This window comes from Notamacropus eugenii, chromosome 3 (genome assembly GCF_028372415.1).
Source record: "Notamacropus eugenii isolate mMacEug1 chromosome 3, mMacEug1.pri_v2, whole genome shotgun sequence".
NCBI lineage: Eukaryota > Metazoa > Chordata > Mammalia > Diprotodontia > Macropodidae > Notamacropus > Notamacropus eugenii.
The window spans coordinates 42,754,804-42,781,700 of NC_092874.1; the positions used below are offsets into that span (position 1 = coordinate 42,754,804).

At 41.1% G+C, this 26,897-nt stretch overlaps 1 protein-coding gene across 4 annotated transcripts in view; it reads right to left on the minus strand.

The window, feature by feature from the left end:
- LARS2 (leucyl-tRNA synthetase 2, mitochondrial) overlaps positions 1-26,897 on the minus strand; it is a 165,041-nt gene that overhangs the window by 30,791 nt on the left and 107,353 nt on the right. For all 4 annotated transcript variants that reach the window (XM_072651392.1, XM_072651394.1, XM_072651393.1 and 1 more), the window contains 5 exons: positions 23,183-23,287; positions 19,258-19,373; positions 16,212-16,495; positions 13,399-13,497; positions 8,725-8,862 (listed from right to left, as the gene is read on the minus strand). In XM_072651392.1, the coding sequence (XP_072507493.1) occupies positions 8,725-8,862; positions 13,399-13,497; positions 16,212-16,495; positions 19,258-19,373; positions 23,183-23,287 (742 nt within the window). The remainder of the gene's footprint in view (positions 1-8,724; positions 8,863-13,398; positions 13,498-16,211; positions 16,496-19,257; positions 19,374-23,182; positions 23,288-26,897) is intronic.

A 26,897-nucleotide genomic window follows, 5' to 3' on the forward strand; every position in this document is an offset into this window, starting at 1 on the left:
CTGAGCTACACGAAATGATAAATATGACAGATTCAGAAAAAGAGAAGCCTTGTATAAACTGATAATAAGTGAAATGAGCAGAATAATTTATGTGATGACAACAATATAAAGGAAAACAAGTTTGAAGGACTTCAGCATTCGGATCAAAGCAGCAAATACTAGTGATGAAACATACCTCCCACATGTCTTTGAGAGGCCCAGAAGGAGATCTGCGCTCTCAGATGTGTCTGATGTGTTGATTTGTTTGGCTGGATTATACATATTTGTTGTAAGGAAGGTCTTCTAATCAGAGGTGGCTGGTGGCGAGTGATAAATGCAAATGCAAACGGTATTCATAAAACAGGTTTTAAAATGCACAGAAAACAAAAAAGTGCAGAAGAGAGCAGCCACATAACCACTCAGGCACACACGTAAACACAGAATCCTTTCATGCCTAGCAGACTGCGTGGCACACACATACACAAACACACACATACGTATGTATGTATGTATGTAAACACACACACAAATACACAACATATTCTCTCTCAACAAATTATTGTACATACTAGAAATTCAAGGTTTCTTATATAAGCCTTTCTTGTATTTCTTTGCATATTGAAATGTCTGTTTGTGGATGACTGTTAAATTCACAGTAAAAAGAATTAATTTTAAAAATTAAATGAAACAGAGTTTAGGTGTAGGGCATGGGGGTTGGGGAAGAGAAAAACTCCAAACCAAGGAATCTGAATTTTCTCTTAGACCCAGAGGGAGTTACTGGAGCTTCTTAAGCAGGTAATGATGTGTTTAGATGGTACTTTGGGAAAATCAATGTGTCGTCTGTATGGAAGATGGATCGGAATGGAGAGCCAAGGTATGAGGCTATTGTACTAGTCCAGACAGGGTGACGTGAACAGGGACAAGGAGACAGAGAACAGATACATCATGGAAGTAGAAACAACAAGATTAATGGGAGGGGGTAAACAAGGGAGAGGAAAGAGTTGAGGATGATTTCCTGAGGTTGCGAACATGAAAGCACCTGCATGATGGCTGTACTGATACAGCTGTCATTCAGAGAACACTAGCTTAAGCTGGATGTCTAAAATAGGATATTAAAATTCACATCATGTCATCTCAAATGATGACAACAGTACTAATGCTGCTCACGGACGTCAACATCTGACCTACTCATTTATAAAACTCGTGACATACTCACATCTAAGAGACTTTAAAAGGACCTGACTTTTTTTTTTTTAAATAAACCTCAACATGAATTGTAGAAAAGGAATAATGCATGTGGCTCTAAGCAGCTGGTCTCTGAACCTCAGGATTTGGAGATGCCATGAGTCCATTCCAACAGTCCATTTAGCTCAGCCCCTTCCCTGGACAGGATCAAAGAGACGCAAGTTCACTTCGTTTTTGAGGTGAGGTTAGGTCCCTTCTGACGTGCACAGGTGCGCTTAGCAGCCCAACAAAGAGGCTTGTTTGCTTCTGGCAAATGTATCTTCCATTCTTCCTAACTGGTCCTTGGAGGTTGACGGCTTATCAGTGTTGAAAATGCAGCCCAAACAAAGCCAACGCAGCCAAGGTCAGGAGGGAAGCAGAACACTGGGAAAGAATTTTTACAGCTAATCTTGGGGATAAAGGCCTCATTTCTAAAATATGTAGAGAACTGAGTCAAATGTACAAGAATACAAGTCATTCTCCAATTGATAAATGGTCAAAGGATATAAACAGGTAGGTTTCAGAGGAAGAAATTAAACCTATCTATAGTCATATGAAAAAATGCTCTAAATCACTACTGATTAGAGAGATGAAAATCAAAACAACTCTGAGGCACCACATCACACCTATCAGATTGGCTAACGTGACAAAACAGGAAGATGGTAAATGTTGGAGCAGCTGTGAGAGAGTTAGAACACTAATTCATTATTGGTGGAGCTGTGAGTTGAGCTGATCCAACCATTCTGGAGAGCAATTCGGAACTATGCCCAAAGGGCTACAAAAATGTGCATACCCTTTGACACAGAAATATTGTTCCTGGGACTCTATCCCAAAGAGATCACAGAAATGGGAATGGGTCCCACATGTACAAAAATATTTATAGCCGCCCTCTTTGTGGTGGCCAAGAACTGGAACTCAAGGGGATGCCCATCAACTGGGGAATGGCTGAATAAATTGTGGTATATGAATGCAATGGAATACTATTGTGCTGTAAGAAATGATGCACAGGAAGACTTCAGAGAGGCCTGGAAAGACTTCTATGAACTGATGCTGAGTGAAAGGAGCAGAACCAGGAGAGCTTTGTACATAGCAACAACCATAGTGTGTGAGGAATTTTTCTGGTAGACTTAGTACTTCATTGAAATGCATGAACTTAAAAAATTTCCAATGGACTCTTGAGGCAAAATGCCTTCCACATCCAGAGAAAGAACTATGGAATTGGATCGCAGATGGAAACAGACCATTTTCTTTTGTATTATGTTTTGTGTTGTTTTATGGTTTCTCCCATTCATTTTAATTCTTCTATACAACATCATTTAACAGGAATGTACATGTAGAACCTATATAAGATTGTATGCCATCTCAGGGAGGGAGTGGAGAGGGAGGAGGGACTGAAGAGGAGGTAGTGGAAAAAAAAGTGATTGTCGAACACTGAGAACAAATAAAATAATTCAATTTAAAAAAAAGAAAAAAAAAAGAAAATGCAGCCCTGGCAAGGCACTTTGTGATAGCCCCTAGCCCAACCAACCTTCAGGAGTCTGGTCAATATTTAAAGTGTTCCACTGCCAACTGGTTTGGGAAACTCTGCTGTACTTCATTCTGAGTACATAAATGGGTTTTCTCTTCTTCACTTTTACAGCTAGCCAATGGCACAGAAAAGCTTTGAAGAGACTTCATTGATTCTGAAAATTTTAATAAAACTTTCCTTTCCCTTTGCAGACAATTGGCCTCCTGCTCTGGTCAGAGGCACTGGCTTGTGGGAAGTTCTCGTGGTGAGCAGGCCATGACTGTAACAGAGCTGCTCCAACTGAAGGCCAACTGCTTCTCTTTAAGAAGGAAAACTCCTCCATGCGGGGCATTTCGATCCTGCAATTTCATCTCAAAAGGCACTTGAAAGTAAAACATTCAGTGCAAAAGGGGACAAGGACTCATTTTTGCGGCCATTCTTTTGTCTGCTGAAGAACTAGAAAGACTCTGTGACTGCTGGCCTCCATTCCTACTGGCCTAGCGCAAGTAATATGAAGGTCTGCTTGATGCTTTAGTTCAAAGCACTGAGGGGCAGGCAGGAGATTCTGGTCAAAGGGGAGCCCTCACCATGTCAATCACCCTGGCAATGGCTATCCTATTCTTTGCCAGCTATTTTTACTAGGAAACAAGTTTCCACTAGCTAACTCTGAGATCTCTGAACATAAAGCACATAATTAAAATTCTTTGACAACATCGATTTTTGGTTCTGGTGTTACAAGACAAAATACATTTGTTTGTTTTTTTTTTTCAAAGTAGCATAACCAGTAATAGAATAAAAAGCTGACAAAAAACAACTAGGGATATTACTACAATAGTTTCATTTGTTTCTTACCTCCTAGAAGCGAGGGGTGACACATGAGCAGTCTAAATGTGCCTCATAGTTTAGAAATTTGGGGGAGGTAGGGTACATAGAGGGTATGGGTAGGTAGGTAGAAAATTCAAGCAATCAAAATTATTTAAAAGTTAGAAAAATCTGTTTTGGCCCAGACCTCACTGACCAAATGCAAATATAAACTTTCTGCTCCCAGCTAAGACCACTTCCATTTAATGTTATTGCTAGGCATGCAAGACAGAAAACATCTGCCAATGGCACATGTATTTGTAGTTAAAAATAGAGATTATGAAACTGCAATGAAAAAGTTATTTAAAACATTGAATTGTGTTAGGATCTGTGACTTGATTTCCTTTTAGGCCTGGGTGGGCAGCTGCCTGGATTTCTGGTCTGAGGGTGAAGGTTGCCCTTGATCACATTTACTGAACATCATGTCAGAGCAAGGTCAGCAACTCACCTGAACACTTTTTTCATGTTATCTCTTTAGTGGGCACAAAACTGAAGTTTCCCTCAAAGAAAAGTTTCTGTTAAAAACACCCACAGCAATCTGGGCATCATGATGCCCATTACAGAAACCAATCCCTCATCCCCTACCAAGCAACCCACATAAAACCCAACAACTCTAGGTGTGAGCATGGGATCCCAGATTCAGAGGCAGAAAGAATGGAAGTGGTCACCAAGTCTAATTCCCTTACTTCCCAGGTCAGAAAACTAAAACCCGGGGGGCTCAAGACTACCCAAGGTCATGCTGGTAGCAAACTCGGCAGGGCTGGGTTCTTAAAACATGGTCTTCTGACTCCAAGGTCAGTGGTATTTTCATTCCACCATGTATCACCCAAAAAAACTTTGACTGCTTTTAAAATATGTTTAAAACTTTTTTGGGGGTGGTATACAAGCTCTTTCTGAGAACAATTTCTGGGTTTCTATCAGTTGTTGTTCAGTTGTATCCAATACCTGGTGACCCCATTTGGGGTTTTCTTGGTAAAGATACTGGAGTGGTTTGCTATTTCCTTCTCCAATTCATTTTACAGATGAAGAAACTAAGGTAAACAGGGTGAAGTGACTTGCCCAGGGTCACACAGCTAGTAAGGTCACACAGTCTGAGGCTGGATTTGAACTCAGGTCTTCCTGACTCCAGGCCCAGTGTTCTATTCTACAGCACCTAACAGGACAGCTCTACTAGAGGAAGCCTTTATAGAGACGGACAGCATGGAATACTGGGAAGAATGCTGGATCTGTCATCAGAAAACCTGGCTTGCTCCTTAGTATTTGTGTGACCCTTAACATCTCTGAGCCTCAATGTTTTCACCTGTAGAACAAAGGGTTGCAATCGGTGAACTGTAAAGTTTCTCCTGCCTCTAAAATCTACCATCCCACAATTATTACTGGATTCCTATTACTTTTCTGTCATCATGCCATCCTAGGAACATTCAGATGGAGCTAGAGGATCTCCAAGGAAGTTCTAAGTTTGATATTAAGGTTTCAAATAACAGGTGTTGGCCAGCAACTCTTCCAGGGGAATAAAGAGTTAGCCTGGCCTTTCTTGTACATGACAGGGAAGAGAGCTGGGAGCAGGAAGCTGGGGCTGCTGCCTTTCTTAGGCCACATCCATTCTTCCTGTGGTAGACACTGGAAGAGAAAACACTGGCCGCCCATAGCAGGGGAACAGAAAACATTGGCCACACATAGCTGGGAAGGATGTACTGAAGAATAACTCCAGATGAAACCACAGAACCAGAAAGCTAAGCAAGGGCTTGGGGTGTTTTACATCTTAGCAAGAAGGTCATTGTTCTATTTCAAGTAAGATGGAGAAAAGGGAGAAAGAAGTAGGAATCTTGAGGGTAAAGGATAAGTAAGAAAGGCACCGAATTATACGTAGGCATTGTTTTCTTGAAAAGTATGTGCTTTATGCATTTTCAACACAGTACCTAGTGACACTTAGCTCTGCTCATTTTGAAAAGAGCAATCTTTCTATTTAAAATACTTTTGGATCCAGATAGGATTTTATCCACGTAGGTAACTCCCAATGTGGGAACTACTCTCCCTCAATAGAGATTGGCATAATTTAGGCAGCTTAGAGAGTTGTCTGGGCACGTGGATTTGCCCACTGACACACAGCTAGTGTAGGGCATCCCCTACTCACACAGAGCCATGTTTCTGTTTGGACACAGAGGCCAATTTCCACATTGGTTAACCATGTCTCTGGGTGAAGCCTGGTGGGTCAAGTGACAAATCATGGCAACGACGGCCACCTGGTGGCGGCAAACACAGATGACAGGTTCAGTAACTTGACCGTTCAAAGGGATGAAGAAAATCTCCTTCTACACTGGACTCCCAGGGGGAGCTTCCTGCATGTATTTAAGCGCTTGCATTCTAGGTCATGATCTGAGAAAGGGATGGAAGTGCAGAGAAAATGAAAGCTGCTCCCAACTGGAAGACGAGTCAGAAACGAAGATAAGATATCCCCTGAGTAATCAGTAGGAAAGAAATGGTTTCACTTACAAAAAGCCCTTTGCGCACACGTTTTTCTGCCGTGAGGAGAGGGCGCACCTTCACGTGGGGGCTAACACACCCCTTTCTTTGTTTCCTCCACGCCAACAGGGGAAAAGCTTTTGGGGAAGTTTGATGGTCTTAGAGGGTGAATACTGAACTGTGAGCATGGGAAAGGGAGCCACTTTCACTCGTTTATGACAGACTGGCCTTTGCCAGAAACATGCTGGTTAAATAAAATAATCCATTAATTTTTCTCCCAGAGTATCATTAAAACTTTGCACCTAAAACAAATCCCTTACTACATGAAGATGAATGATACAGTGGAAAGGACACAGGGTCTGCAGTCAGAGCACGTGGGTCAGACGTGACTGCTGATGTGCCCTACTCAGGCCACTCTGGCCAAGTCTCTTCCCCTCCCTGGGTCTCAGTTTCCTCATCTGTAAAATGGACCAGATGGCCTCTGAGGGCCCTGTAAGCTCTGGGGCTATGATCTCATGCAATTTGTTATTTTGAAAAGCTTTTACAGCAAATCCATCAGGTAAATCAGTTTAGCCTCCATGACAAATTCAGTACAGTCATTCACCTTTGACCACTGTGAACTGTTTTGTTCAAAATGTTCTTTCATAGCTCTAAGTTTCTCTTTATTACCTTGAACTAAATTATTATTACAACTCAACCAATTTATGAAAGAATTAGACCCCCCCCCCCACCTCTCAGCCCCTCCCTAGTTAGCTGGACTGTCCCACCATACATCAATTCAGCCTTCTCTGGAGACATTCAGAGGATGCCAAAAAACGGGCAAAATAGACTTCAACAATAAAAGTGTGGTTTAGATAAAGAAAAGAATACAAAGCTGCAACTGAATCCCTACGGAAAAGAATACTCATATGGAATAATATGAGTGTCCTAAAGTGAATTGGAATAAACATACGATGAGGAATGTATCAGTTCTTTGTAAATAACATTGCTTGCTAATGAAATATTAACAGAAACACAAATAACAAAAAAAAATACAAATACTGTACCCAAACTTAAAATATCTTACTTGTTCCATTCAACAAAGAGGAGTGCATAACACGAGCAAGGGGCTGGGAGTCACGGCTGACATGAAGACAGGTGACATGCAGATTTGCTCAACGTATGGATGGTTTTGCTGATTTTTTTCTTTCCTCTTTAAAAAAAATGTGGAATGAGGGATTCCTCCCAGGGGGTAAGAGGGAAGGACAGGGGGGAAACCTAGATGATGCAAAAAGATATCAATAAAGATCTATTACCTAAAAAAAAATGATACCTTTTCCTTATCCTCAGAGAGCCAGAAACTCTTTCCATGCTCTTTTTTGCCCAGAGCTACGTGAGCGGGATGAGGGTCCTGTGTGTTACGTGCCCTTTAAAATCAGGTCTAATACATGCTAATCATTTTTGTCCACAATAACACATTTTTATCTCTTCTCTTTAAAGCTACTAATCTTCCGTGATCTCTGTTAATGACATTTCTGTAACAACTGCATCAGGGTTTGTTTAGGATGTTTTGTGGCAGGGCACAGATTGTTTTTGCAGGTGACTGACAAATGAATCCAATGAGGTGGGATCTAGCACCATCATACATCTAGAGCTAGAAAAGACCTCAGAAATCATCGAGCCCAACCTCATCTGACAGATGAGCATGGAGGCCCAGGGAGGTTATATCATTTGCCCATAGTCACACAGGTCAGTGAAAGAGTATCAGGGGTCAGACACCTATTCAAAGAATCACCACTACTGAATTTCTGTTTGAAATTCTGAAGTTTCTGTTTTCAGATTTTTACATGGTGGAGTGCTTTGTACATGGTGAGCACTTAATAGTTATTGAATTTAGTTGACTTTATCAAGGTATATTTGTAGTAAATAAGATGCTAAAAATCAGAGTTGAATCTTCATTGGAGAGTTTTTAAAATGTCCAATAAAAATATATAATAATAACATATATTTTCTTGAATCCTATTCATGGGTCAGGCAAACATTGTGAACACAGGCTAACAGGAGCAGATTTAATTTAAGCAAATCCCTATCTTAGCAAACCCCTTCTCCATTTTGATTTCATTATATCCTCTTATTGGCATGGTGCTAGAGGAATTTCACTGGACAATCTGGTTACCCTACTGGGAGGTAATAACATACACAGAAACTACAAAAAGTCTTGCAACATGGCAAACTTTTTATGATTCTGTCTTGCAACTCAGAAACTTTAAAATGCTCAATCCAAACAAGGAAAAAGAATAGACCTCGTATTGAAATCTTTTACTAATGTTGGGGACAACACAAAGACTGAGAAAGCTACACTTTAGGTCATATGATCATAGGTTTAGAGCTGGAAGAGACTCAAAGATTCAATGCTATCATTTTGGAGTTGAGGAAACCAAGGGTCAAGAGGTAGAAGTGATTTGTGCAAGGTTACACAGGTAGTAAGTAGAGAGCTAGGGCTTAAAGTCAACTGACTCAGGTTCCAGGATTGCAAACTCATCCCTCTTTTCACTGGATAAGCAGCAACAGACCAAACCGGCAATGCTTACCCTCATATGCAAAGTCTACAGAACTCTTCTTCATTCTTTCCTTCACATATCACTGTTTCTTTCTACTTAGGGATGCAATTCAACTCCCCACGGACTTTCCAAAGAAAATGAAATGCTTACTTGTGCTTGACCATTTTTTGTGCATTGCAAAAATGGCTCATGAATCTTGCATAGAACAGATGCATCACTGCGTGCTCCTTTCCTCCAATGTAGAGATCCACAGGCATCCAGTAATCAGCCACAGCTCTGTTAAAAGGACTGGAAGAAACGGGCAGAAGAACACTGTGAGCTCATCGGGCAGCTGTAACTCTTGGGTTCTAGACAGGGAAGCATAACTTTATCTGAGTATCTTTGAAATAAATTCTATCAAGGAATGACAACTATATTGTTCTTTTAACTATATTTTTCCTGGGTAATTAATCATTTTGTTAATAATGCTAGTTTTGTTAACAAGAAAAATGGTCATTTAGCAATCACTCTCATTCTCACCCCATTTTAAAGTAGAACGACTGAATTTTAACCAGGTAACAGATCACCTAAAGTTTAAATGACAACACCCCCTTTAGGCTTGGACATGAAATGTCATCAAGGCAGGGAGCTTTCAGTGTGCAAACTCCCTCCAGTAATTCAGAACTGCAACTTTTCTATGCCTCCTTTTCAGATCATCATGGGCTTTACAGCTCACTGTCTTAGGGAGGTGCTTTCTGAATTCTAAGGCCCCTATAAGCCACTATGTCCTGCTTGCCCTCATGATAACAGGGTGTCATGTGACATGATGGTGAGAAGAGGTTCACCAAAATGTTTTGGGAAAAACTATTTCGAATATCTAGGTGAATCACATCTGCTCAGTTTCCTCATCTACAAAGTAAGTGGTGTGTGTGTGTGTGTGTGTGTGTGTGTGATGAAAAAGATGGTAAAAGACCTCCAGACCATCCCACAATCATGAGGACTGGCTAACGAAGATAAGATTTGGGGCTCAGGGGGTACTTGATGACTGTCTTCAAATAGTAGAAGGTTGTCTTATAGAAGAGGGATCAGACTCTTCTCTTTGGTCCTAGGAGGAGGAAAGAGGATTGACAGGTGGATGCTGTAGAATCCTATTTCAGCTCGGTGTAAGGAAAAGCTTCCTAACAACCACAACTGTCCAAAAGCAGAATGGGCTGCCCTAGGATTAGCCTAGGGGGCTCCCCTTCCCTTCTCCATCTTCAGGGAGAGGCTTAGTGACCACTAGTCAAGGGTGCTGCAGGTATGAGGGAGTGGGCAGCTCCAGATCAGGGGTGTGCTGTACTAGAGCCTCAAGGTCCTTTCCTACTCTGGGGGATTTTTATAGCCATCTTCAGTTTTTATCACTGTTCCTGGATAATTGAGGCTTTGAGAGTTTCTACCATTAGAGGGCAATGTGGTTTTTACAACAGAGAAATGCAGAGCTATTAAAAAAAAAACAACAAAACCCAAACATTGGATATTTCCAATCTGAATTTCAGTCTCATACTAAGGGACTGCTATGAAAATTATTAGCCTGTGTGTTGCCTACTGAATGTAATTATGCCTTTTCAGGGTGAAGTGCCAAAAGATAATTTGATGCCTGAGCCTCCTGTTACTAGGTCTGCTCTAATGGATCTGGGACTTCATTGATCTGGATGTCCCTTCAACAATGCCATCTGCAAGCCATCCTACTGGTCTATTGAGTGCAACTGCTGGTCATATACTCTCGTCAATTCACCACAGGGGGTTCATCCAATGAGCCTGGGACTTGCTTCTATTGCTGTGACATTGAGAGGATACCAGGGCAACACTCAGCCTGTCTCACTGTCATCTCCCCTCCATCACCTTCTTTTTTGATTTGCAGTTATACAACATGGCTGGCAGAATCTGGATATTAAAAGGATGGGAGAAGTTTGTGGTAAGTAAAGAAGATTTGCTCCCATGGGCAGGTATGGGCAACCTGCAGCTTTAAGACCACATTGGTCTTCTAAATCCTTAAGTGCGACCTTTTGACTGAATCCAAATTTTATCTCTGTTCATCCATCCATCCATCCATCCTTACTCATACTGATAGAAGCTCTCTAGGTTTTTCATCTAACTAGAAGCAATCATCTGGGCAACAGATATTTTCCATCTGTTTGGTTTTTCCTATGTAGGATGTTGGAGCAGATTTTGTGGGGGGGGGGAGGGGGTTATGAATCTAGTCCATTCTGGCTCCATTCTGAGGATGGCGGTTGTTGAGGAACTCTCTGTTGCCTTTTCTCAGCGTTAGTAAGGCCTAGGCCTTTTCCTACACCTTTGGCAGTTCCCCTTTTTTCAGAAATCCAGTAAGTCAGTCCTTCATACTTTAATCAAAGTTGTGGCATTTCTAGCACATATTTCTAGCACACATCTCTATTTGGGTCCAAACCAACTCTTCTTCTCATCTCTGTTGTCTTTGGTGCCATTTCCACCTCCTCTGGGAGCCCACCTGGGATTGTGACATTACAGTCCATCCTTGATGGTGAAAATATTTGCTATAAAATAATCTTAGCAAATTTCCCCCACATTTTTCTTCTGTTTGTTGTCCTTTCATTTTCATTCTTAAACACCCTCAGGTTGATTTTGCCTAGGACGGTTTAGCACCAAGCTTTCCTTGAATTGGTTTACCTTTTGAGTCTCAATTTCTCTCTTTTATGAGCGTGTGTGTGTGTGTGTGTGTGTGTGTGTGTGTGTGTGTGTGTGTGTGTGTGTGTATGAGGGTCTAGATCTGTGATTTACCTGATAAAGAAAACTGCCCAGGGAGGAAACTCCTCCTCCCACTGTAGATCAGCACCCGAGATCAGACAAAGTTGACACAGACCATGTTGGTTTAATTTGGAGGTTCTTACTGAATGCTCTGTAGGACTCTGCCTACTTGTCTCCTACAACAAATGTTAATAAATAGGGTGCAATGACTCTTACGGTCACCTTTTTGCAAACATTTTGTCATGGACATGCCCCAGAGATGGTGTTTTCTGTTGCCTTTGGGTACAACATAAAGGAGACTCTGCCAGCTCCATTATTTACACTCCAAAGAGAGACTGAGAGTCAAGCCTTTGGAATATAAAACATTAAGGGAACAAAACATCAGAAGAGTCTTGCAGAAATGAAAAAAAAAGGGTAAAGGATGACTAAGGATAAAAAGAACAGGGCATGGCCAAGGCGAGGCAGAGCTTTTCTCTTTCAGCCCACTAATCCTTGGTACTGGACTTAACGTTTCCTACCAGCTCTAGGGCCTAAAGGATCACTTTGCAAAGCACATTCCACACATTTTCAGGGACAATCCCAGAAATGACTCTGCTTTGTAGCTTCTTCGCTAGTACTCAGAGGCAAGAGGCCTACATGTCTATGCTAGGACCACGATCCTTCTGATCAAATTAATTGCTGCCTCTTTGTCTTGAAAACGGTTTAGAAATACTTAGCAAATTATTAATCAGCTGCCTAGTGATGGCAGATCAGCAATTTAGTTTGGGTGATACTTTTGGAGTGTTTCTGGAAGAAAAAAATATCCTCAGGGTTTGACAAAGCCCCTTCAAGGGTTAAGTCAAGAACTATGCTCATATTAGTGTAGAACACAGACTAAACAGCAAAGAAGTCATGCCCATATTTCCCACTGAGAGATGATTATTAAATAACAAATTATTTCTCCCGAATTTCCCCCACCTAGGCCACCTTATTTAGGTGGAGCTGTTGCCCCACCCAACAATAAAAACTTTACTAAGAGATTCTAGTATGACCTGCTGTGCTCTGATAAGGTTAGAGTGGGGGTAGAGCCTTAGTCTAGATTCTCTAAGGCTTGGGACATCTGAGAGTGAGACTGATCAGTCATGTCCTCCAGCCCCTCATCAGAATAGGTCCACCTCTCACTATAATATTCGTTCTTCTCATTAGGTATTAAACAGAAGTGATTACTCCCCCTCAGAAACCTCCCTTCTTTAAAGAGCATATAAGCACTGAGTGGGTTCCATGATGGGTCTTTGGCATTCAAGAGTGCCACTGACCCCTTTGATTAACCATCCACTAGTATGATTAATAAAATGATTAATTACCCAGAAACTATATCTCTTGAACTTTGTATACATCACACCATCACTTTAACATAGTCATTAATATTCATAATGATGTTTCTCCATTGAATAAGGCTGGAGATTTTTTCCTATTAGTCAGTGCTTTGGAAGCATCTCCAAGGAGAAGGACCAAAGGTGAGGTGTCAAAGGTATTATGGTGGAGCATGACTGATTTTTTCACCTTACTCATTTCTGTGTGTCTTTAAGTAAACATAGGGACCACAGAAATAAAGGTTGCCCAGGGAATGGCAGAATCCTGGGATCAGAAGAAACCTCAGAGGTTATCGAGTGTGAACTGTCTCACACCTGAAGCCTGGAAAGATGAAGTGATTTATCTGAGTCACAGGGTATATGAAAAGAAGTCCCAGACCTTTTGGCTCCCAATGCAGCCCTGTAGTATGCCATCCTTGCATTGTGGTGAGAGGAGGCAGAAAAGGAAGGGGGTCTTCTTCATGGAAGTATGTTTCTTTTGCAAATAACAGAGAGAGATGACTAATCCTGTCATTTTGGGCTGGTGAGAGAATCTGAGCTTACACCACGAGAAGGGAAGCACTTAGGTACCAGGCAAAGGCATGAAAGTGGGAAAGGAGATGCTGGATACAACTAAGGCTTTAGGCAAACCTGGGAGAACTGAGTGCAGCCACACAGGGGTACCATCTCAATGCTCATTTTCGGTAACGAATGGCTAAATGATCCACCTGTGGAAGCCAGGGAGTTTTACCTGTGAGTATTTTGTGGGTCAGTATATCTGAAGTAATACCATGCTGAATCCACAAATGTATCCATGGTGTCAGTCTCTCTTGTGGCAGCACCTTTGCACCTGGAAAGAGAAGAGGCTCTAAGTCAGAAGTTTTCCACTGGCTTGTGAAAAAATAAATACTACAAGATAAAAGATAAAAAGAAAAAACATTATGAATTAAAATAACTCTGAAGTTCTACTTTACATTCATTAGATTGGTAGAGATGACAAAAAAGAAAATGACAAATACTGAACGGGATTGCAGAAAAACGGGCACATTAATGTAAAAAACTCTCTGAAAATATCCAATCGAATCAGCATTGAGGCTCATTAAGAGAAGCAGATGAAAATAGGGAAGTGGACCAGGTAACCTTCTCCAAGTGACTCCTCGCTGCTTTTTAACCCTTTGGCTCTAACAATGCCAACCAGGGAATTCCCGGCTGACATAGTTTGTTTGAGATGTGTCTTTGAGGGAAATCCGGTTTCCCACCATTGAGTGCTTTTAAGGATATTTTTAACATTGAATCAACATTAAAACCATCTTTATTTTGGGGAAAAATCAAGCATAGGCACTATTTTTAGATATAATCTTAAGATAAAAGTTATTTTACATTCACTGTTATGTGTTTACTACATAAATTCAAATGAACACGCTATAATGCCTTTTCCAAAACAATCTGATATATATTGCTTTACATCACCTACATTTCTCACGGTATTCCTATCTTCTACCCCTTCCAGAAAGCCACATAATGTTCTCTTTATATAATGGATGAAATTTTGAAAGAGAATAAAACTTGCCAAGTTAAAAATGGCACCCTGAGCCACCCTGAGCTGACAGTATTTTGTTTCAAGGTAGTATGTGTACTGCTCAAAAGTACCCATCTGGTATATTGAGTACCAGATACACTGACAGAATTCCAAAACCCTCAGGTAGTTAAAAGTTGTTCTCAGAAGGAAGACTGTTCAGTGGCTGCTTCTTAGCAGCCTACCCACCTGTCCAATAGTCTTGTCTAACCTACAATGCCTTCTGGTCCCTGGTGGCTTTTAGAGACTAGTAGCCCTGAAATCATCTTCCAAGTTTCTGAATATCTTTTGGCAACCATGACTGATGTTGGTCAGGCTCATGAAAGATGCCTGGCTAATGTCCCACCCTGGAAACTAAACCCTATCCCAATGGATGAGTATACTTTTCTCAGAATATTTAATGCTATAGTCTATCTTATTTCAATGCTTTAGGACCCCAAATTTGCTTGATGTGGGCATTCCCTTCACGCTGCTGACTTCTTGGTTGTCTTGGTTTGGGTAATAACACTGTCTGTGATCTTTTCTGTACCTGAGAGTCTTTAAAATAATACTGGTCAAGCTCTGAGCTTCTCACTAGGTACTGGTCAGGTCCTCCTACCCTCCCCAACTCCAACTTCTTAGCCAGCATTTACACTGCTTTGTAGAGTGCGTCAGTGAGTCCAAACGTGGTGGCCCCACTGCTGTCAATGATGAAAAAGATGCCTGTGGAAATGTTCGCATGTTGGGGTGGTTTTTTTTTTTAATATGCATCAGCTGTGCTCTAAGTTTTATCTATAATAGCAGCAGGGATGAACTGGTTCAGTTAGTTCTCAAGTTAAGCATCTTCTATTGCTTTCTCCATTGTTGGGAGACCCCCACAGCTTGGGAGGCAGAGTGGTGTAACAGAAAGAAGACCCTAAAACCTTAGCCTGGCCACTTCCTACCGATGTGACTGGGCATAAAATAAGGGGCTTAGAGGAGATGGCTTCTCAGGTCTCTTCTAGTCCTAAATTTATGATTCTGTAATTTTTTTTTTATCCCATACCTCTGTAAAGGTTCAAAAATGAATTTTTATTATAAACTGAAATTGTCCTTGGCTGTTATATCTCCTTGAACAAGGAAAGTGGCAACTGTGTACTGGCTAAGGTGGCTTCTGGGCTTTGGTGATTTTTAGGGGGCTTTTTTGTTGGAACAATCGCTTTTAATTGTTCAGTTAAACTTCTCTAGAAAACGGCGATGATCAGAGTCAATGTACGCCTATCCACATTTTTGGAATCAAGTTGGTTAGAGAGGTTATAATTATATGAAGAGTTTTCTGTTAATCTTTATGTTTTCTTCTAATTTGGCACTGATTTTGACGTTTGCTCGGGTCTGCTAGACAGTGATTTTATCAGCTGTCATTTTATCAGTTACACTACTCTGTATTTACAGCTGATTTTGAAATGACTCCTCTATTGGTAGCTAGTTGTTTCCAATTTATTAAGATATGGCTAATTTCACTTTTAGTGACTTTGTTCAGTGCCTGACATACCCAGTGCTTCTTGACTTTCTTCTTGAAGAAAGCATTCATGGTAGAAAAGTGTGAGGCTTTTGCGTAATATGTAAGCATTATAGGGAGTGTATTGTATTATTTCCATCTCTGCACATTATATATGAGAAAGCTGAGGCTCAGAGGCTTTCAGTGGTTTGCCCAAGGCTAATAAAGGTCAAAGCTGGGATTTGGATCTGGGCCTCTTGCCTAGTCCAGGCTTCTGTTCATGATACCATTTTGGCTAAAAGAAGGACTATGAATTGGCATGGTTGCCCTGAGAGGGTACTAAAGTTCTTAGATATTATATCCTCTATTTTCAATTATTGAAGAAACCCTGAAAAACACGCTGTTGTCTTTCCCACCTGGTATGATTATGGAAAAAAGGAATGGCATTCACACAGAGGGAAGATGTCAAGCACCTACGGTAGTATTTGGTTAAAATATGCACTGTGATTGCAAGAAGCATGTTGCTCCTTACCTGGGGCAGGAACAGTTTATCCACTCTGAGGCTGTGGCCAAGGGGGAAGCTCCCTTGCCCGTGATGGATGTGATGTTGGGTAAAGTCACGGGTAAGTCCTCCAAAGGCACAGGAACAGTTCCACAGGACTGGCAGTGAATCATAGGAATTGGTGTTCCCCAGTAACGCTGGCGAGATATCAGCCAGTCTTTTAGCTTATTACTTGTTATCTCTCCGCCCACTCCATTATTTCTGGCTTTCTGGGTCAGGGCTTCAAAGGCTGCTTGCCTAGTCATGCCTGTGAACTGAGGAAAGGAAAAGAAATCGTATTTTTCTATGGATAAGTGCACAATACCCACTATTCCTCTTTCCACTGAAGTTTTAAAAATATACTAACATTTCTCTTGTTGTTCAAAAAGGCATGTAAGCATCATCATGTCTGCATAGTGGCTGGCAGATATTACGTGCTCAAAAACATGCTTGTTAACTGATTGACTGGCTGGCAATGATGCCAGTGGTGTTGATGGTCAACACCTCTAGTGAATGCTCCCATACAGAGAACAAGACTGTAGCTGGAAAGCCCATCCCTTCCTGAGAAGATCATCAGGAAAAGATCTGAAGCTATGTTCATAGAAGAGTGAACTCAGATTTTGAGACCCAATCAGTTGACCACAAATAAATGTTCCTAGTTTTTGGAGAGTAAGATGATTAACTAGGAGTAGAGAAATGAAACCTTCCTTCACAGTTGATGTGTTTCAAAGTGCTTAGTGAACCACAAAAATGGTTCATGACTTCCCTGAACTGTGAAAATAACAGAAGAGCAAGGCAAAATATGAAAATTTACTCCTGCAAAAGTATTCCAATAATATCAGTTAATAGAGACTTTGGTAGTAAGTGAATTGCTAATAAATTGGGAAAAAAAACTTTTACTAATAATAGAAATAGCTAAAAATAGCTAGCTTTTACACAGCACTTTAAGGTTTATAAGACTTTATAAATATGATCACATTTTATACTCACAAGAACCTAAATGGGTGCTATTATGACCCCCATTTTACAGATGGGGAAACTGAGGCAAAGAGCTGTGAAGTGACTTGCCCTGAGGCTGGATGTGGGTTCAGGTCTTTCTGACCCCAGCTCCAACATTTGCGTCACTTAATTTTCTACATCATCGAAGTAGTAACTACATTGCTATAAAACATAAGCTTTGTCATTGTTGTTAACAAATTGAACAGCACTTTACTGTATGCTCCTGGTGGGGTGAGTTTAGTCTGAATAGATGACTTGCCCTAATAGTCTTTCTGACTCCCAGGCCATAGTGTTTCTCTACACTGGCTATACTGTCATCTTATATAAACAAAACAAAACGGAACAAAAAGAGAAGATATTTAGTAAATCAACCTTCCAAACTGACGGTTTAATCCTCATCATTTCAGAGGCAGCACGACATGACGGCTGTGGCGTCAGGTCTGGAGTCATCAGGCCTGCATCTGAATCCAACCTCACCTCCTAGCTGACTCAGTGTCCTCACCTGTAGATGAGGGCTCAGATCTCTTAACTCGACATTCACGATCCTATCATCCTGAATAAATATGCGTTATCTTGCCCACCCTTATCCACCTCCATTTCTGAAGTACTCTTCAAAGTTTTCAAAACATGTTCAAATCCATTCCCTCCCCTGATCCTCATATAAACCCTGAGACAGGCAGGGTGGGTGTTAGTATACCCATTTTAGAGATGTGGAAACCAAGCATTGCATACTAACATCAAGGCAATCTGGGAGTTGGAAAGTAATCTAGGGAATCACTTAGTCTAAGTTCTAAATTTAATGAAATAATCCTTTTGGCTTTTTATATCTGTTCTGTAGCCTAAGTGGCAACTGTATATTTTAAAATATAACTCCCTCAGGAAAATTCTAAATATAGTTACTTCTCAGACACCAATAGGAAGGACATTTTCTGTGCATTTCCAAAACCTTATTTTGAACAGTAGTTTCAATTCTGTTTTCCCTTTCAGAATAATGCTTATATACACCTTGGCATTACTGAGACCACACTGAAACTTTCACTTCCTTGAGAGCACTGATCAGGTAAAGGCTAAAAACAGAGGCTCTGTGTGATTCAGAGAGCAATGATCCAGTGACCTGGGGAGAATATATAAACACTGAAGGTGTAAATAGTGTGGCAAATAAAAACCTTTTTTAAAAGGAGGAAGCCTGGCCATTCCTCTGGTTGTAGCTACTTTAAATTCTTTCCCCATTTGGGACCACATGTTTCAGGACCACTGAAAATGGTGGCTTCAGCTCAAATCCCACTATATTTACTCCCCTTTAAATCCTGCTCACCATAGGCTGCTGTGGATGAGAGGAAGCAGGGGAAACACTGGAAGAGGGGCCTGGCTTCCAGACCAGCTCAGCCACTCATAAGTTCTATGGTTCTGGGCAAACCTGGGCCCTATTTCCTAGGTAAACAGGCAATCTTTAAAGCAGCCTTTTTATTTAAGCAGTCTATTTCCTCCTTATCACCTAAGTTACAGTTATAAGCCTGAGGAATATGAATGTTAGCTTCTCAGGTCAAAGAAAATAAAGACAGACTAAGCTAAAGGGTATTACTGCACCTAGAAAGATTACTAGCATTCCTGTCTATATCTCTTTTTTGGGAAAAATAAATAGGTCTAATGTTGCCCTGAAAGACAACAATATGAAACAAAATGTTTTGTAGTTTTGGACCTGTGGGATTCTTAGGTTCGTACACAAAGAGGGATAGGGACTGGACTTGGGATTTCCCATATGAGGAAACTCCTTTCATCAGTGCTGGTTAGCACCGTCTCTAGAGTCTTAGAGAATTGCCCAGGGCACTGAGAAGGGACGTGATTTGATCAGGATGACACAGCCAGGCCGTGTCAAAGGTGAGATTTGAACTCAGGTTTTCCTGGCTCCATGGCCAGCTTTCTAACTGCTCCACCTGGCTGCATTTGCTATTTTGAAGGAAATGGCAAGAAATAGGGGAAAAAAAGAAGAGGAAAAGGAAAGGAAGGGAAAGAAAAAAAATAAAAGAAAACCACTGACCTCAGCAGAGTTGATGAGTTTTTCAGTGCCATCTGACAAGGTTTCAATTACCCTGATGAAAGGGAGACCCAGACTTTGAGCTATTTTGGCATCTTCTGAGTTAGTGGCAGGAATTCCTATCCCAAAAGGGAAAACAAGCAAGGTTCCATGACAGAATACTTCAGAGGCTCTGTTCCATTCTTTACTTATTCTCTGGGGACAAACAGCTTTGCATTGGAAACTCTGAGGTAAGGATTTGTGCTGCTTTAAAATTTCTACTTTTGTTCACTGGTCTCCTAAAATCTCTCGGCAATTTCTATTGACAATCGGTATAGAGTAACCTGGTAGTGAACAGGAGGCTGACCACTGCTAGGATGATGCTGTCACTATGGAGGCCAAGGGGAAGCAGCCAGGTCTTTCCCAACAACATCGCCTTTTAAGCAGACATTTATCCCTAAACTCATGCAAGCTTCCTTGTAGAAATGGGGTTTCTAAAACCAATCATTCCTGCAGTGGGGCATTATCCTAACACTTTGGGGCTCTGGATTTTTCTTCAACTATCTATAAAAAACAAAATTTGACAGCTATCAATGCAGGCAGGTCAAATGCCAAAATCGTATTGGCTGAGGTATTTCTTTAGTCCATTTTGTGAAAAATGAGTAAGGATCCTAAATTCTGAACTGGCATCAGACCTTACTGCTTATCTAAGCCACTCCCTTCAGTTTTTAGATGAGGAAAGTGAGGCCCTGATTCAGCTTCCAGGATTGACCTGAAGTCAAGCCCAGTGATTCCAAAGCCAGGGCATGGCCCTAGAACATTAGTGTAAGACTAGGTGTAAAAGTTGGGAATTCCCATGGCATGGGAATTTTTCTCACGTGATCAGTGATTCTACTTAAGCAAGAACATTGTTCTAGAGTGATTATCTACTAATGGGTCAACTTTAAATATCCTGACTTTTACAACCTAGTGGTGTGGACACTCCAGAATTCTTTAGCACCATCCCAGAGCTCTCTTAATTCTGCACCAAAATTCCGTTTTCTCCTATGCCCCTCCCCCAATTTAAGCTGGGTGGGGACCCAGGTATAAACAGCTGAAGGCCTCCAACCAGCCAAGGTGTACTCCTATGTTTAATCTAGTTAAGGACCATTAACTGAAAAAAATGTACTACAGGAGTATTTGGATAATTGGATAGTTTTAGAGAAAAGTACTTAAAATTTGTAATTGGCAATATTTATGTTAGAGAAGAGGTAAAAAGTAAAATTTAAGAATGGGTAGAATTGAACATCAAGGAATCACTTTGGCTCTAAAACCAAAAGATTATATATTTAGAGCTGAAAGAAACCATCAAAGGCCACCTAGTCCAACCCTCTCATTTTAAAAGAGGTTGAGTGAATTGTCCAGGGTCATTGGAATAGGTAGGATAAGATATAGGACTTGAATTCAGGTCCTCTGACTCCAGAGTTTATTTTTCCACTTTACCACAGAACATCGTTTGGAAAGCATTGGAGCAAGACTAAAAAACGAGACTGATTTACAAATAGGTGGTTGTCTATGTAGTATAATTTCAGGGGTCCTGGGAAGGTTCTGATTTCAACCTCTCAGCTCCAAAATATCACTTCTACCCAACAGCTACTGTATTTGAAATTCAACCATTAGAAATTCACTCCTTTGGTTATTTCCCCCCAGTTCTCTTCTTTTAAAATGCAAAAAACCCTAGGGAAAGTTAACATATAATTTTTTTCACAAAGGAAATATGGTTTTAGATGCTTCCCTTCTGAGAAGCAAGCCTGAGCACAGACACCAGAAATAAACCTACTCAATCTCATAATTTTGCCAAGGGCTGGTTCTGATGAAAAATCAGAAAGTCTCTGTGGGGGAGACACTTTGCAACAGCCTTGTTTGTGATGGTCCCAGGAAATGATTCTTCTACCTCTAGACAGGAAACTTGGAGAAATGATACTCCAATCACCATTTCCTGACATTTATTTGCCTCTCCATTTGATACAAATCGCACATTTAGGGTGTAACACATGAAGAATCTGAGGTAGGAGAAGGACAAAAAAAAAATGTGACTGAAATGATACCAAGAAGGCTGTTTTTAATTTGGCATTTCTGCATTTTTATCAAAGATACAAAACAATTGTAAGGAAGCTAAGTTCTTAAGGGAGCCAGCTACTGTCCAGAGACCAGCTGAGGAATCAGGAAGTCAACACATGCCGGTAATTTACAAACCAAACTGTAACGCCCCCAAGTGAAAGTAGCAAGAGGGGAGAAGAGTTACTAAGTTCATCTGAAAAGAGAGTGATTAGGAGCAAGACACAGATTGGAAAGGAGAGATTTGGACAAAGTGTCACCTGATAAATCTTGAAATGAAAATGTAATCATCATGGGAGATGGAGAAATGTTGAGAGGGCTGTTGTCATGTAAAACTCAATGGAATAGAAAATACTCGTAATTATCCTGAAGCAAAGGATCAAATAAACCTTCTATCTGCTGAGATCTGCTCTGTTTGGAATCAGTTAAGTAACATTCCTGAAAACAGATTTCACCCAGGGCAGATAGATATTGGATAGGTTAGAAAAACATCCCTGGATACCTAAAGATGTTTAATTTTTTTCTTCTTTATGGTGTATTAGAAAGTGCCCATATTTCCAAGGACTTGAATCTTTATTGCTTGGCTTTGGTTTTTGGACCAGACTTGGGATTTCCTGGGTACAGGTAAGGAGGAAACTCTCTCTGCCAATGCTTAGCCCCTTCAGAGTCTTAGAGGATTCAGGGTGGAGATGTCAAGTGATCTGGCCAGTAAGTGTAAGAGGGCAGACGAGCTCAGGTCTTTCCACATTTAGGCCAGCCCTCTCTCCATTGGGTCCTGCTGCCTTTTTTGAATCAAAAGACGGCAAGCAAACTAATACAGAAAGGGGTTTTCTTGAGCTCCTGTACTGCTGGTTTATTAATAAATAATATTAGGAATAAAACAAGTAGAAAATGAAAGAAGTTCTTTTCTTTAAACACCAAACTTTTAAAATGAGAATGGGCAGAAATGAGTGGTGTCTAAATGATGTCGAACCCAGTTTCTCCTTAGATAACCCCTAAATTTATTCCTCCTAGAAAATGGAGTCTGGCACCACAGGAAGAATGGTGATTCTAGGGGGTTGTTCCTTCCGGTTGTCTAAAATGGGGATCACAAGTACATTTAGGATCAAAGGAGAAAATATTTACAAAGCACTTATCATGGGGCCTGATGCAGAAAGCGCTTAATAAATGCCCCTCCTCCTTCCCTTGTCTTCCTCCCACCCATACTCCAGTAGACAGTATGCGACTGGTTTTATCTTCTTGAGACAAAGTTCCATCCCACGTAATGCCAGACTCTATGGCTAGGTTGGTTAATTACAATGATCTTCTCCCCCCTGACCCTCTTTCTTTTAGCCTCTGTATAAAGGCAAGGTTCTCCACACTAGGGAGGAGGGATGCGGAGCGGGGAGAAGAGAGAAATGAGGGAATCAGGAGAGAAAGGATATGTTTATAAATAATAGAAAAGTCAAAGTTTCTTTCATTTTTTTCCCCGTCCACAGATATTTATCATTGTGGTTCCTACTCTGTGCATAGCACTGTGGGACACAGGAAATATGGGGATACAGACTATAACTCTGGGTGAGGGAACATGCTTTAGCCATGGGGGTGAGTACTTTCTCTGCAAGAGTCTTAGAGGGTAAAGGTCAAGTGACTTGGCCAAGGTCACAGAGCCACTATGTGTCTTAGGGGTGACTTGAAAACAGGTCTTCCTGATTACAAGGTGCAGCCTACAGAGAGGACCTTCCTTTTCCACTAGTGCTGAAATTCATCTTAACAACACAATATAATACATTTTTTGGTCAAGAGCAACATGCTAGGATTCCAACTTTACGGTAAAATATTTCCATATAATTCATTATTAACCACTACTTACCTATTTTTGTGTCTAGAGAGCCTTCCAATTTTGTTGTGGCCACAATGACAACAGGGATTTCTTGACTGGTGAGCATGTTAACTGCAGTCACGGGTGTGAGACAATCTGAAAACGAATGCAGGGAGTTGCATGATCTATCAGTTGGACCCTCATTACCGCCCCAAAAATCTCCCAGGTAATCAGTCAATGAGGAAAACCAAGTCTGGGCTGTGTGCTAAATGTCAGAGAGGATGTCTGTCCACTGAATTTAGGCATCAGCAATGTTAACTGTGGATGCCCAGGTAAAAAGAATGGGTAAAAATCCCAGCTGTTCATCCAAAGTTAATCATTTTAATGTCTACCTCCAATAATTCATTTCAGAGCTGTGAAACAATTACCCAAAGAAGGAACTGCAATAAACAGTCTATGCAGAAGCCAGGGGGCAGTGGTACCTCAAGTCTATACTGGGGAGCGGGAACAAGTTAAAAGATCCAAGTGAGCCCCAAAAGACTTCATTAATGGCAAAAGAAAGAGCTCTCCAGTAGTAAAGTATCGCCTTCTTTCTGACAATGCATCTATAACCTAGAGGATTCTCATGTCCTCTGTAAAGCCACCAGTGTACTCCATAAATTACTAGGCTGCTGAATGAAAATAAAGCAAATGCTCCCTAATTAATTTCCACTTTTCGTCTTTTTATAACCTTTCCCTCCCCCCAACCCCTACTATGACCTGCTATGTGGCAAAAACATTATTTAAAAAATCCTCCCAAACCCCAGCTTGACAAGAGGTCCTCAGTGTGGTTGGCAGTGATCATGGGTCACTGGGCTGTATGTCTGTCATGCAAGGACCAACCCAGCTACATTTGCAGAAGCTCACCACCAGAAGGTAAACTATCAGATGGAGAATTTGCTCAGCCAAGGCAATTTATTTCTACCAAAACTCAGGAGGGTTTGTGACCTGTGTTGGTGAGTCTAGGTTGGGGGGGGAGGGGAGGAAGTATCCACACAGATGAAACCAAGAGTCCTTGGAAGACTTAACCAATAAGAACTGAGTGCATGAGGCTCACCTAGAGAAAACATTTTCTATCCAGGTAAAGAAGAGTCCCCAAAGCTCCAGGGTCAGAATATCTTAAAGATAAGAACATGGAAGCATGCCACAGGAAGAGGCTGCAGGAGCTTCAGAAGCGTGGAAGGTACTTGCCAAATGATATTTTTCATGGCTTCTATGATCTCTCAAACTAGAAGCATTGAACTATGATCCAAACCAACTTTGCTCAGCTGACAGCAAAAAACAGTATCAGTAACTACAGAAAACAACCCATTTCACTTGATAGCTTCATCTGGGATTACTGTATATTCTTCTGTTCATTCGAGAATTCGTGCTGGACACTCAGACGCTAAGCAAATAGACAGGTTTTATATAAGGCATTAAGGCACAAAGGGTATGTAAAGGAAAATGAACAAATTTCTATTATTTAATATTTTAAACATATAAGAAACATTCCCTACTAAAGACGGAGATATGGCTGACAAAGTACTCTCATTAATTATCTCTCACTTAGCTTTTGCTATTTTAAAATGCAAACAGCAGCCCTTCTCCCATAAATTTCTGCTACAGCGTTAAGACGATGCCTCTAAGCCACTCTGTAAACAGAGTAGAAAAAAGCTTCAGACATCTATTGGATGTGACCAATTAAGTGCTGGTTTATTTTTACAGGTAAAATTGGCTCTTGATTGCTTCTTGCTCCTCCCTCTTCCCCCTCCCTTCCTCCACCCAAAGGGAGCCCCAGGGGGAAAAGCTCCTTTTCCATGTCTAGCAATAATAATAACAGAACTAACAATAATACTAATTATAATGAACATGAGGACATGCTTTCATATAGCACTTTACGATACACAAAATATTTCTCTCATAATAACCTGTGAGGCAGAGAGCAGGAATAGTACCAGACTCTTTAACGGATGAAGAAACTGATGCCTGGAGATCTCATGTGCCCCTGTGGCTGCAGAGCAGGTAGGAGCCTCAGACAGAATCTGAATGTGAGCCTTCTGACTCCAAGGCCTCCCTTCTCCAGGATGGGCTGCCTCCGAGGACACTGGGTTTGGACATCATCGAGGGCACAGAGCTATTTATCTTCTGCAGTTTCTGGCACTTTTTCCAGGTAAAGCACCGGTCAAACATCAGAAGACCTTGGTTCAAATTCTGACTACCACTTGATAGCTGTGTGATCTTCAGTAAGTTACTTAATTTCTATGAACTTCAGTCTTCTCATCAGCAAAATGGGGATAATATTATTACTACCTTCTACCCAGTGTTATTGTGATAGTCTAATGAGATAACAGATATGCACAACTTAGAATCCTTCTAGAAATGTGGGTTAGTAGTAGGAACAGGCATTTTAACAATAATAATATTTATACTGCATTTTAAGGCTTGCACAGAGTTTCCCAAATATTGTCTCATCTACTGCTCGTCACAACCCTGGGAGTCAGGTGCTATTGTTATCACTGTTCTACAGTTGAGGAAACTAAGGCAAACAGAGGTGAAGTGACTTGCCCAGGATCATACTGCTAGTAAGTATCTGAGACTGGGTTTGAACTCAGGTCTTTCTGACTGCAGACTAAGCACTCTATCCACTGCCCCAACTCCCTGGATACTTCTTGCCTGACTAAGCTAACTGTCTGTGTGCTCTCACTCTCTTTTTTCAAGAAGAAAGTTCAACATGGAACCTCAAGAACAGAATATTCTCTCTGCACTTCTACTTCGCCAAAATGGAATGCAAACATATTGTTCCTAAACCATGAATACTGCCACCAATACTTTGAAGGTGTAGCTACTGAATTTACTGCAAAATTTATATTCATCCTATTCAGCAAACATTTCCTGAGCACCAAGCTATATGCAAGGTACCCTGCTTGCTGCTGAGGAAACAAAGACAAATCATAAAGTTGTCCTTGTCCTTACATTTTACTAAATAGAAATAACGTATACACCAGTATATATGAAGCTACACAGAATGCTCTTATGAGGTAGAAAGTGGGAGCACTTGGGGCAGGCAGGATCCCAAATGGCCTCATGGGGAAGGGAGTACCCAAGCTGGGCTTTAAAGGAAGGCAGGGATGCCATGAGCTGGAGATGAGGAAGGAGTGTGTCCTAGGCCTGAGGCATTGCTTGTGCAAATAGGGAAGGGGGATGGGTGAGCAGTAGACAGCAGGCTAGTGTGTGGGGAACAAAGATTATGGGAAGGAAAATAATATGAAATAGGACTGGAAAGGTGAATAGCAGTCACAGCATGGAGGGATTTAAATACCAGGTTAAGGAGTTTGCATTTTATATTAAAGGCAATAGAGGACCACTGAAGATTTCTGAGTCATGAAGCGATATGATCGAATCTGTGTTCTAGGAACCTTGGTTTGGGAGGGTTCCACCTCTCTGTGGAGAAAGTGTGAAAAAGGGAGAGAGTGGAAGTCTTCAAGAAGACCAATTAGGCGGTTGTTGTGAGAGGCTATGCATGAAGTCCTGGACTTGAGTAGAGACTCTGTGAGTGGAAAGGGAATGAATGCACTTAAGTTGTCAAAAGGGGACCAAGGCTTGGGAACTGAGCAGATATGGAGGAAAAGACAGAGTCAAGAATGACTCCAAGATCCCATACCAGGAACCACCAGAAGGATAGTAGCACTGTGAACCCAAATGACAAAGTGGGGGAAAGATAGGTTTTCAGGAAAATACAGTGAGT